This window comes from Erpetoichthys calabaricus, chromosome 1 (genome assembly GCF_900747795.2).
Source record: "Erpetoichthys calabaricus chromosome 1, fErpCal1.3, whole genome shotgun sequence".
Lineage (NCBI taxonomy): Eukaryota > Metazoa > Chordata > Cladistia > Polypteriformes > Polypteridae > Erpetoichthys > Erpetoichthys calabaricus.
In genome coordinates this window covers 178,448,001-178,461,248 of record NC_041394.2, presented here as the reverse complement: position 1 = coordinate 178,461,248, position 13,248 = coordinate 178,448,001, and the positions used below count along the sequence as shown (strand labels likewise).

The following is a 13,248-nucleotide window of genomic DNA, read 5'->3' as shown; positions in this document are numbered from 1 at the left end:
GTCGAATGCCTTTTCTAAGTCCACAAAACACATGTAGACTGGTTGGGCAAACTCCCATGCACCCTCCAGGACCCTGCTAAGGGTATAGAGCTGGTCCACTGTTCCGCGACCAGGACGAAAACCACACTGTTCCTCCTGAATCCGAGGCTCGACTATCCGACGGATCCTCCTCTCCAGGACCCCTGAATAGACTTTTCCAGGGAGGCTGAGGAGTGTGATCCCTCTGTAGTTGGAACACACCCTCCGATCCCCCTTCTTAAAGAGGGGGACCACCACCCCGGTGTGCCAATCCAGAGGCACTGTCCCTGATGTCCATGCGATGTTGCAGAGGCGTGTCAGCCAAGACAGTCCTACAACATCCAGAGCCTTGAGGAACTCCGGGCGTATCTCATCCACCCCCGGGGCCCTGCCACCAAGGAGTTTTTTGACCACCTCGGTGACCTCAGTCCCAGAGATGGGGGAGCCCACCTCTGAGTCCCCAGGCTCTGCTTCCTCATTGGAAGGCATGTTAATGGGATTGAGGAGGTCTTCGAAGTATTCCCCCCACCGACCCACAACGTCCCGAGTCGAGGTCAGCAGCGCACCATCCCCACCATATACAGTGTTGACACTGCACTGCTTCCCCTTCCTGAGACGCCGGATGGTGGACCAGAATCTCCTCGAAGCCGTCCGAAAGTCATTCTCCATGGCCTCCCCAAACTCCTCCCACGCCCGAGTTTTTGCCTCAGCAACCACCAAAGCCGCATTCCGCTTGGGCTGCCGGTACCTATCAGCTGCCTCCGGGGTCCCACAGGACAAAAGGGTCCTGTAGGACTCCTTCTTCAGCTTGACGGCATCCTTCACCGCCGGTGTCCACCAGCGGGTTCGGGGATTGCCGCCACGACAGGCACCGACCACCTTATGGCCACAGCTCCGGTCAGCTGCCTCAACAATAGAGGTACGGAACATGGCCCATTCGGACTCAATGTCCCCCACCTCCCTCGGGATGTGGTCGAAGTTCTGCCGGAGGTGGGAGTTGAAGCTACTTCTGACAGGGGGCTCTGCCAGACGTTCCCAGCAGACCCTCACAACACGTTTGGGCCTACCACGCCTGACCGGCATCCTCTCCCACCATCGAAGCCAACTCACCACCAGGTGGTGATCAGTTGACAGCTCCGCCCCTCTCTTCACCCGAGTGTCCAAGACATGTGGCCGCAAGTCCGACGACACGACCACAAAGTCGATCATCGAACTGAGGCCTAGGGTGTCCTGGTGCCAAGTGCACATATGAACACCCCTATGCTTGAACATGGTGTTCGTTATGGACAATCCGTGACGAGCACAGAAGTCCAATAACAAAACACCGCTCGGGTTCAGATCAGGGGGGCCATTCCTCCCAATCACGCCCTTCCAGGTCTCACTGTCATTGCCCACGTGAGCATTGAAGTCTCCCAGCAGAACGAGGGAGTCCCCAGAAGGTATGCCCTCTAGCACCCCCTCCAGGGACTCCAAAAAGGGTGGGTACTCCGGACTGCTGTTCGGTGCATACGCACAAACAACAGTTAGGACCCGTCCCCCCACCCGAAGGCGAAGGGAGGCTACCCTCTCGTCCACCGGGGTAAACCCCAATGTACAGGCTCCAAGTTGGGGGGCAATAAGTATACCCACACCTGCTCGGCGCCTCTCACCGGGGGCAACTCCAGAGTGGTAGAGAGTCCAGCCCCTCTCAAGGAGATTGGTTCCAGAGTCCAAGCTGTGCGTCGAGGTGAGCCCGACTATATCTAGCCGGAACCTCTCAACTTCGCGCACTAGCTCAGGCTCCTTCCCCTTCAGAGAAGTGACATTCCACGTCCCAAGAGCCAGTTTCTGTAGCCGAGGATCGGACCGCCAAGGTCCCCGCCTTCGGCCACCACCCAACTCACACTGCACCCGACCTCCTTGGCCCCTCCCATAGGTGGTGAGCCCATGGGAGGGGGGACCCACGTTGCCTCTTCGGGCTGTGCCCGGCCGAGCCCCATGGGTGCAGGCCCAGCCACCAGGCGCTCGCCATCGAGCCCCACCTCCAGGCCTGGCTCCAGAGTGGGGCCCCGGTGACCCGCGTCCGGGCAAGGGAAAACGCCGTCCAAAATGGTTTTTCTTCATAGGAGGTTTGTTTAACCGCTCTTTGTCTCATCCCTCACCTAGGACCAGTTTGCCTTGGGTGGCCCTACCAGGGGCATAAAGCCCCGGACAACAGAGCTCCTAGGATCATTGGGACACGCAAACCCCTCCACCACGATAAGGTGACGGTTAAAGGAGGGGCTCATATCACTGCTTCCGTGGCGCAACAGTATCAGTCGTTGGCTGGGAGTCCGAAGGTTATGGGTTAGATCCTGGACAACTCATGAATAAACTGAAGTAAAATAATGTTTCGGTACATATGCTAGCTATATACAATACACTAGTCTGTTAAATACACTTGCTAGATTTATTTGAAGTAGAGCTACATTTTCACTACTTGCCAGATATTTACGTCTGGGCCAGCAACTTGTAAATCTTTATAACTGTCACATCATGAATCCAAAAGAAAACTAATTATCAAAATTCAAAATCCGGCAACAATAACATCTTGCATAAACAAAGGTCAGCTTTATTGAGTAGTTTTAGTAATTTCTAAAACCATTAAATTGTGAACAAACCTCCTTTAATAAACGATCAAGCTGACTCAGGAAAATGAACTTTTTAAATCCAGTGCAGCTGATCCAAACTGAAAGAGAGTTTGAGGTATAGCAACAGGCAGGTGTCTCCCATTGGGGGGCTGCTGTTGGGAAGTTGTTTTTAAGAAATGAAGCACAACATATATTGCAGTTTAGAATGTCAAATAAGCAGACCATAGAACTCAGCAAAATCCTGGTTACAACATTAAAAAGGTATGCACATTTTATGAAATATTGTTCAAGGCTCTTTCCACATTTCATCTTAAGTCAGTGCCAACAGGTTGCCCATCCTGCTGCCCTTGGCTCACTAGAAAGGAGCACCCTGCAAGAGTTATTATGAATGCCACCTATAAGTATTCTTCAGTGTAAAGGTTTTCTCCCACTTTTCTTTGCCTCCAATGTCTAACACAATTACATATTTTTTTTAGCAGAACTGTCCTGAGCAAACTGCACAGAACCTTTTAAACTGGATTTGTGATGGATTCAATGCACAAAATTTTTTTTGAAAAGTCTTGCTTCCTGAAACGTTTTTGCTGATTGGGACAAGTACCTACTGGGTATGCACAAATATACTCTGAGAAATAGACATTTAATAGACATTTATATGTTTACTGACAATAACGTTTTTAGTCACGTTTATGTTTCGCATAAGCTATTAAATTCAACAGAATTAAAAGTGTTTTGCTCCCGATTTTCTTTTGTATTCAATGTCTGGTGTATCACGTTGCAGTGTCCAACAGTAGTCAGCAAGCATTGACGGATTCCAGTTGCCCTAGTATCGTTTCTCCATCGTAGCAATGTCCTGGTGAAACCTTTCACCGTATTCGTCACTGACAGCACCAAGATTTGCGGGGAAGAAGTCCAAGTGTGAGTGGAGGAAATGAATCTTGAGTGCCATGTTGCACTTCATTGTCTTGTATGCTTTGAGAAGTTTGTCTACCAGCTGAATTAAGTTTGAGGCTCTATAATTGCCCAGAAAATTGTCAACAATGTCTTTGAAGGCTTTCCAGGCAATTCTTTCCGGCCCAACTAACAGATCTTCAAACCGCTTGTCACTCATAACTAGGGCTGCAATTATTAGTCGATGTAGATGCGGATTTTTTTATTGTCAGCATATCATAAACAGAACCTTGAATAGAGGCTCCAGTCACAAAGAACCATATTGGTTTTTGTAACTGCAATGCACTACATGAACATCTGGGACAGTATCATTTGTTATTGTTTGTCAAGACTGCACACAATCCTACCAATGAAGAAAGAACGTCTGAGGAGAAGAAGAATGTAGAGGAAAATAAACGTGGTTGCAATGGTGAGTCGGATAGAGGAGGGGGAAGAAGATGGAAAAAAACTGAGACAGAAACTTTCTAAAGTGTGGGAGCACTTCACCGAAAAATAAAAATAAAAAGTTTAATGCAGATTATGCAAAGCAGAGCTTTCTTTTCACTGCAGCACCACTGCGATGCATGAGCATCAGAAACGCAAGCATCCTGGAGCTGTGATGCCACCGTCTCTTGAGAATTTATGTTGGCGCTGTTAGTTAGTTAGTTGGGGTCAGATCAGGAGGAGAGGGAGAGCATGAACGAGACTGAGAAAATAAAAGTGAAAAAAGCTAACTTTTACAAGATAACAAATTTACACCCGATCTGTTTGTTTTCAAATAATATTGCATTAGTGCGAAGATGTTTTCTGATTGTACGACCTGAATAGTACCAATGATTTCTTCAAAATGTCACATGTATTTGTTTCTTTCTTTTTTTTTTGCCCCCAGTGCTGTGCGCTGACACCAGAAGGCATGAGCCTATTCAGTGCTAGCAGGAGCACACAGGTGGCTGGTTGCTTGTGCTATAACAAGCTTGACCTGGTGGCGATCAAAGCACATGTACTGTGAAAGGCATGTACGGGGTCCACTGAGAAAAGAAGAGCGTTCATGGCTCACCTTGCAGAGGAACATTCTTTCCTCTGCATGTCCTGGAGTCCTGTAAAGCAGGCATGTCAAACTCACTACCATTGATGGGCCGCTTCGACTGCCATACGTGCGTCAGCGGGCCGTACTGTAACAAATACTATTATACTATTATACAAAGTTACTGTAACTTTCTTTCCAATACTGAAAACTTTAAAAAATGTAACACTTAAAGTTTAAAGTTTAACGAAAAGCAATTTATTTCCATGCAGTCTCCATACAACAGTGTAGAATTAGAGTCTTAACCTCTTAGCTAGGTCATTATTATATTACTAGGCTCACCCTCCTTTTAAGGCGACCGACTTTTATCCTCAATTTGTGTGCGCTCCATGTGTACATCAGGCATGTAAGTGTAGGGAATGAGAACATCAAAGTGCCCATTCATAACATCTCCCGAAAACCTAAGTTTTTTTATCCCCTCGAGTGCCTGTCCAAACTTGGAGTGTAGGACTCCATAATAATATACTTGAAACTCATAGGGGAACAACTCTCCCGCTGCCATTAGCTCAGAAATGGTACCATAAGTTTGAGACTTTGACATTTCAGTGAGATACTGAAGCTCATTTGTATAAGAGATTCCTGACGGCATCATTGTAAATGGCTGAAACCTTGAATAATTACTTAAAACATGTCGTACAATGTCAGCCCAAATCTGTACCGCTAAAGACGGAGTTTCATGCACCAAATAAGCTATAGATGAGAATAAGCAAGCACAATCTCCCCTGATATTTACTACGCGGTGAGGCATTTGTACTCCATCAACATTAATTATTTCCAGAGACAAAATTTTGTCTATTTTTCCAGCGCATCGCGCACAAAAGCAAGGGAACGATGGGAGCACCAGAACTCTGCTCATATCGCGTCACTTCGTACCGCAAGCCACAAGTAGCAAGTCTGTGATAAGCGGAATACCGCTACGCTTTGCACTCACGGGACGGAAGGACAATCCAGACTGCTTTTATATAGTGTCTTGATGATTGATATTCATTATATTATATTCATTGCTTATATAGGAGCCTTACAGTGTGAGATTTATTTCTTTTGTCCCGACACTTGGCATCTCTTGTTAGTAACCAGTTCGTCAATATCAGGCTTGAAATCTTGTGCAGCTGCAACTTTTATGAGGGATGAAAGGTGATCGACGGTAAGGCTTGAGCGATGTGGGGTTTTGGTAGCTTTCATTAACAAAAACAATTGCTCACAAAGGTAAGTGCTTCCGAAAATAGACAGTACTCTTGATGCCAACTTACGGATCTGCACATACGAGGGTGGCAGGTAAGCATACAAGCCTGGCACACCAACTTCGTTGTATTTTGCCTTCAGAATAGAATCTGACTGCACTTAATTCCATTTGGATATTCTCAGGCGCATTCTCAACGTTGTAAGAGAACAGCGCAATGCCCTGTTTGTGTGAACTGAAATCACGAAAACGCTCACTGAATTCATTGCTCAGTAATTCAAGTTGGAAAACAAATCCTCCAAAAATCAAATTTTACTTTACTAAGTTTACTTCAAAGTTTATATTGTAAAATAAGCCGATATGCAAAAAGCCACCTGACCTACAATAATTTTACAAACTCAAAATCATTAAAATGTTAATAAACAACTCACCAACTTCTCGTGTCCACTTCAGATCTTCAGCTGTAGTCTGCACTAACTGTTCGTTACAATACTAGCACAAAATTACATGAAACTAGAGCAAAAAAACGTGAAAATATGTGGGCTATTACTACTCGTGATGGTCAGTTCTGCCCAGTGGCCAGTCTCAGCGGCTCTAGGCTCGTGGCGGCCCTGGGCAGAAAAAGAATCGGTGGCCCCTTCAATGTCAATACGGTATCTTATGCACGGCGGATGGCCACATCCGTTGCAGACACTGCATAGCCGCCTCGTGCTCATGACACGCTTCTATATACTCGTGTCCGTAACTTGAAAACCAAGTGGCAACCCATGATATTCTCATTATGGCAAAACATTATAATACTACATATAGCTTACTGCTCCGACTCTAGCGACATTTGTAAATACTGCGTACTAATTAACAAGAAACAGAATGTTTCTCGACCACATTGCCGTCAGCTGTGTCGTTATTTTCTCTTTCTGTTTTATATTCAAAATATATTGGCGTGGCGGCCCCTGGGATTTGGCGGCACTGTGCAGGTGCACAGTTTGCACATGCCTAAGGCCACCCCTGCTGCAGCCTAGCACTTCAGTTGTGACGCTGCGGCTCATTAACTTGTCAAGGCTCGTGGCTATACTAGCAGATGACGTTTCCGGTACCGTAATGACATGGGAATACGCGCTTTTGTCAGAAGGCAGAAGTAAGAAAAGTCAATAAGTAACACCGAAGATGCAGAATGATTCAATCACAAACGATAGTAATCATTTTGTACAAGTTCAGTGCTAACTAGGATCTGTCATGCGGGCCGCATGCGGCCCGGGGGCCGCGTGTTTGACATGCCTGCTGTAAAGACTGGGCACGGTCGGGGGAAAAAAAAAAAAAACGCGGTCACTGATTACAACCGCAAGAAGGTACGCGAATAAATATGAATAATGTTGCATCCGTGCCACAATGTTTTCCGAAATGTATTATAAGGTCATAAAATTAATAATTCCAAATATCATATATACCTATGTCTCTGTTTTTTTTTGTCAGTGTGGCTTAAGGCGCATACTATTTCAGCGTAAGCAGGAACACTCAAGAAAATTGAATAAAAAAAATCAAGTGACAATGAGATACAAATAAGGCAGATTCGCCAGCGTGTGTGTGTCAGCTTTTATCCATCCAGAATAGGGAATTTCCAGTTCGATTGCCTCAAAACACCACTCACATCTACAGTTATTCCCAGTTTCAGATAAAAAGTAACAGTGTCAGATCCCTGGGGGGGTGGGGTGGGGGCAGTAGGATGATCGTGACTGAGAGAATAAAAGTGAAGAAAAAAAAAAAGGTAACTTTTACAAGTACTATACATTTACAGTGGCTGTTACAGACGCAAATCAAATGTATGTGTTTATTGTATAATTTTAACAATAAGAGCAACTCACTACTCAAAATGGTAAATATACGAGGCAGTCAGGATCGAACAAGGGGACTCTTGATTATAAGTCAGTAATTCCTACCGCTGCACCACGGAAGCTATTGTATCATCCTTGAACCTTTTGTGAAAGTGTTTATTTGCTCTTTGCACTTAAGGCTTTACACATTATATAGTTTATGTCTACATTTTGCCATTTATTACTAAAATATGAAAAACGTTACTGTTTTAACTATGTATTTTTTCGTTAAGTTAAATGCACTTTTTTGTTTAAAGACTTCGTGCACTTTAGTTTGTATTGTTTAATGTATTTCTTTTTTATTGTGATGGTCACACTAATATAAAAACATCTGATTATTTCCAAATTCATATGTTTCTCTGGTTATTTTAATTTGATCATTATTAATTTTAATCGTGTTAATGCATAGACATCAGGGTGACATTAACAGGTGGACAGACATGAGCAGATGAGGTAAGACATGCACCGGAGCCCAAAACAGGATGTGCAACCACAGGTCACAGGCTTCAAAATAGTCAGGCATGAAATAATCGTGGCTAATCGAAAAAAAAAATTAACGATTAGAAGACTACCAAAATAATCATTAGTTGCAGCCCTACTCATAACATGTTTGATCTGGGGGCCAACAAAAATGCCATCTTGGATCTTGGCGTCAGTTATTCTTGGGAACATCTGTCTTAAATAACAAAAACCTTCGCCTTCCTTGTTCAGTGCTTTCACGAAATTCTTCATGAGTCCCTGTTCTATGAGAAGAGGAGGCAAAAATATCTTTTCCGGGGTCGACAAGTGATTCATATGCCACATTTTTCTGTCCTGGAACTAACTTTTTACGGAGTGGCCAGTTCTGTTCAGAATAGTGCAACTCTTTGGCACGGCTGTCCCATTCACAGATGAAACAACAGTACTTTGTATAGCTGAGCTGCAGTCCTAGTAACAGAGTAACGACTTTAAGATCTCCACAGATATTCCAGTTGTACCTGCTATACTGTACGTACTTCACCAACAGTTCCATATTCTCATACACTTTTTTCATGTGTGCTACATAGCCAACTAGTACTGAAGGATAGATGTTGCCATTAAGTAGCAGAACAGCTTTCAGGCTTAACATTTACGAATCAATGAAGAGACGCCACTCTTCCAGGTTGTGATCACAACCCAAGGCCGAGAACAATCCTTCAATGTCACAACAGAAACAGAGACTGTCATCATGTGGCACGGGTCTCATTGCTTAAGGCAGAGTAGGATATTCAACTGACTTCTTGTTTTTGACAGAGAAACTAGACACATTAGTCAAACAGAAGTAACAGTCTGTCACATGGTCTTTCTGTTCTCGCCATATCATTGAAACAGCAAACGACATCGTCTTTCGAGTGCCTCTGAGCCAGGCTCTTAGACTGACAGCACATATCGCACAGCAAATGTGAGGCGCCTGTTCCTTGTCTTGATCACCAATTTTTCAGCCGAAATACAGATGATAAGCTTTCTTCTCAAGAGCAGTCATCCAACGTCTCCGAGGCGCAAGTGTATATTCATCACAGATATAGCAGAATGTATCGCGGCTATTACGACATTGACGAGACATATCGCCTGACACCAAAACATCTATAGCTATCAAGCTTACTTACTGTGTGAATTTCCCCTTGGGATTAATTATCTATCTATCTATCTACTGTTATATTGCTACAGATACTATACTGATACTATACATACACACTGACTATCTATATTAACCAAATGAGCAGGATCGGTGTATGCAAGCCACCTTTATAGCATGCTAAGACAGCGTCAAGCTCGTTCAGACCTGCCCAGGATGTCAACTTCCACAGAACAGCTTCCAATCTGGCCTGATTCCATGCCTGGACAATCCCAGGCTGAACAAACCATTGTTGATAAGTCACTTACGGGTCGAAAATGTTTGGATACAAATATAAGAAAAAATCATGACAAAACTGATGATGTCTCTGAAACAGTATATGATGGGTAAATTTTGATGTGATATTCGTGATCAGCACCCACAAATCTATAAGAAACACCCAACAGTGTTCAAGAAGCAAAAAAAACTTGAAAAAGTGAAAAATTGACAAACATCATGAATTTAAAATGAATGAACGGATTTGTGTGTGTACTGTCAGCCCTGGTTGTCAACGTTTATATAAATATTTAAATATGGTGTTGGCAATAACAAGTAACATGAATTTTCAAAAATTGCCTGTTGTGCTGTCATTGTCCCTTCAGAACAAAGCGTGTAGCTGCACCAAAGTGCAAAAAGTCACCATCACAGAAAAGATGAACTTAAATATTTAATGCTCTGTGGCTGTAAAAGTATAGGATATTGGATTTACCTTAATCTTCTCTCCAAGAGATACAAATTTCCCATCTCCTGCCATATCTTTTCAGTTGGTATCATTCATACTTTAGAAACCTCATTAAGCTGCTTTATGCCAATAATGCCCTGCAGATATATTCATGTCTACAAATGACATCTACCTACAGTCAAGATGGACTGGAAAAAATACATGTGAAACGAGATAGAATTAGAGTGGACCCACTGTAACACTGATGTCTAGAACCCAAAAAGCCTATTCAGTTTTGTTTCAAATTAAACTGCTGACATCAAGTTCTGTTAATAATTCTATTATTATTCAAACATTATTTTTTACTTTAAGCCTTTGTTCACTTACATATTTTATTGATAACAGTGTTGTCTTGTTTGTCATCTTGTTAGACGTATTTTAGTTTATTTTATACTCTCATGTCTTCAAATTCTATATCTGAAATTATTCAATATTTAAATACAGTACACATTCATATGTCTACTTAGTTATTTGGACAAAATGAGTCAGTAGATTAATCTATTGACTATTTTATCCATTAATTGTTTACAAAATAAGCAATTGTGGCTGTCCTAAATGAATCATTATTAAGTATCCTGGCACTACCTATTTGCCAGCTGGTAAAGAAATGGTGCCTCTCCCAAGTGATACAAAAAATCTGTAAGTAAGGAGAGGTGGTCTATGCTTGAATTGCAATAAATTAACTTAAAAGTTCTGTTGTCACGCTGTGGTGAATATATCAGATGAGTACTTAAATCATCATTAACATGCGTGATGTCGCTCGGGTGCATTAAAAGGCTTAACATACATCTACGGGGTTCAGAGTATCAGATAACAAAATAGACAAGAGTCTTTCAAAATACAATCTTACCCACACCTTAGCATTGCATACTCTCAGCTGTGAGACCTTGGAAAACTTGAGAAGAAAAATCAAATAAATAAGAAAATTCCAAAACATGTAAATAACTTTCCAGGACAATTTACTAATTTTCTCATTTTTCGGTTTAATGACTGAAAAAGATCTATTTCTGGATCCCTAGCAGACTTAAACAGACCTACTACATATATTCAAGTACTTTTCACTCTACTTTGCACTTCAAGCTTAACATACAATATAAAATACTCTTAAATACTGAGGCACTGTGTAATTATAAATCAACGCAGCAGGCATTACACGTAAGTTTTTCCTTTGCACACAAAATTAATAACAGTGTCTAACAATTATCAGATATTTAACAGATATCCAACAACAAGGTGGTCGGTGGTAACTGCACCTTCTATACAAGCAGAGCAAACCAGCATGTTGAAATGCACATAACAATCACTAATTTGCTGTCATTATAAATATGCACTAAAAAATCAGTGCCCAAATCCCATTAAAATATTACTGTGAAACTGCAAATAAAAAGTATTAAAATACTCCAAATTTAAGTCTTTCGAACAGCGCAATACATACTTTACACCTTGTAAAAAGAGAAAAAAGAAAAAGAAAGGTAGATTTAATTGCACAAAGAACCGTTTGAAGCACACAGTTTGGTTTTAGAAAAACAGATTTTGGGAGCGAATGGGAATACCACTGAAGTGACTAACGTCAGCTATAGAATTATTTCATCCACTTAACTGCTGTTCGTCAAACCGGGCTATTTATGTGTTTTCGAGTGAAGCGCCGAAGCGAATGTTACCGGAAATCCAGATTCATAGGATGTTTTAATTGCTACTAAGGCATATAAATACTTGATCGCCAATAACGATGCACTAAAATTGTATTAGACTGCGTCGGATTTCTTTATTTAAGCGTTTATTCACAGATGAAGAAGTACTTCTGTTATATATACTTTATGAGCTACCACACCAGTCACTGTACACGCATTTAACAGCAAAATATAAAATGTGTAGGTCACAGCAGCGAAGGGGTCATAAAGAAAATATCAATCTCGGGCCTGCGGCTGCAGTTTAAAATTCTTTACTTTGTCACTTAATGTCTGGATCATACATGTCGAGAGAAGTTTAGATGATTTTCCGAACACTACATTTCCCGCCCGCTACAAATTTATGTAGACTCACAGGACAGCCGGCAAAGGACGTTTGCTGGAGGGGAACGTAAAACCACAGCCGCCATCTTCCAGTTCCTTCATTCCCAGAAGTCCTTGGGAAGTGTAAACTACGGTGGCTGCACTGTGACAGAACGCACAAATGCATCGGCCACCTTTGCTGTATTCGAACGGTTTCTCATAACGTTGTCAATCCTTGGATTAAAAATCTGTTATTTGTCTAAGTCGCTACTTTTTCAGGCTGTGGTTTTGTATGCGTTATTATTATTTAATGGTAAAAGAATGCAGGTGTCATGCTTGTATACCTGAAAGATTAAGACAGACTAAGGGAAAACCGTTGTGTAAAGTTACTAAGTGCAGTGAAAAGCGTTTACAGCAAACTGTTTGCAGTCACAGATATTAAATTATGTTAGGTGGAGCTTACGCTGTGCGATTTTTTAGACATTGTGGACAAGCGATTGCTCACACTGTACAGTACTAGATTTGCCAGTCATATATGTGCTTAAACTGTACAAGCACGTTTGGACCGATTCACCTGCTACGTGTGTGCCCAGACTGTAAGTGTCCATGGTACAGCCGGACAGTTTTACACTTTCAAAAAAAACATTAGGGCCACTGACTTCTCAAAATATCAACAAAGCCTGACTCTTGCCACACTGTGCTCTGAAGAAAAAGACATACAGAGAGAATTAGAGGTACATTATCAACGTAAGTTACCGTCGTGTATGTTTGTCACGGGGTTTTCCAGTAAAGGTTTCCTAGAATACCTTTGTCATTGTTATATCATATGCTATATGATTTTTAGATTTTGAAATGAAAAAGGCGAAGGTGAGCATGACCACGGCAGTACCCACTGCATTGCACAATTTATCGCAATCGATGCACAAATAAAATTGATAGCGACATCAGACAATCTGCCCGTGAGCCTGCTCATTAGGCAACACATCCGACTGACATGACATAAATTCTTCAGATCTACAACAACGCAATCATGAGATGCAATCGTGCATCGTACCCCCTCTCATACTGCGCAGGGAGTGATAGCCTATGAATAAGAAATTCGGGCAAGTTGTTAACTACAATTTAATCCTAAAGTTGTTCCAAAATCGCACAGACATATGCCCGGAATTAGGTCACCTTTATTATCCTAGAGCAGGGGTGTCCAACTCCAGTCC

General features: G+C 42.4%; 1 protein-coding gene across 1 annotated transcript in view; it reads right to left on the bottom strand.

Annotated features, from left to right (window-relative positions):
- Positions 1–12,191, bottom strand: part of ndufa9a (NADH:ubiquinone oxidoreductase subunit A9a) — a 43,501-nt gene extending 31,310 nt beyond the window's left edge. Inside the window, exon 1 of the mRNA XM_028809201.2 lies at positions 12,087–12,191. Within this exon, the coding sequence (XP_028665034.1) occupies positions 12,087–12,141 (55 nt within the window). The 5' untranslated portion in view covers positions 12,142–12,191. The remainder of the gene's footprint in view (positions 1–12,086) is intronic.
- Between the last annotated feature and the right edge of the window lie 1,057 nt (positions 12,192–13,248).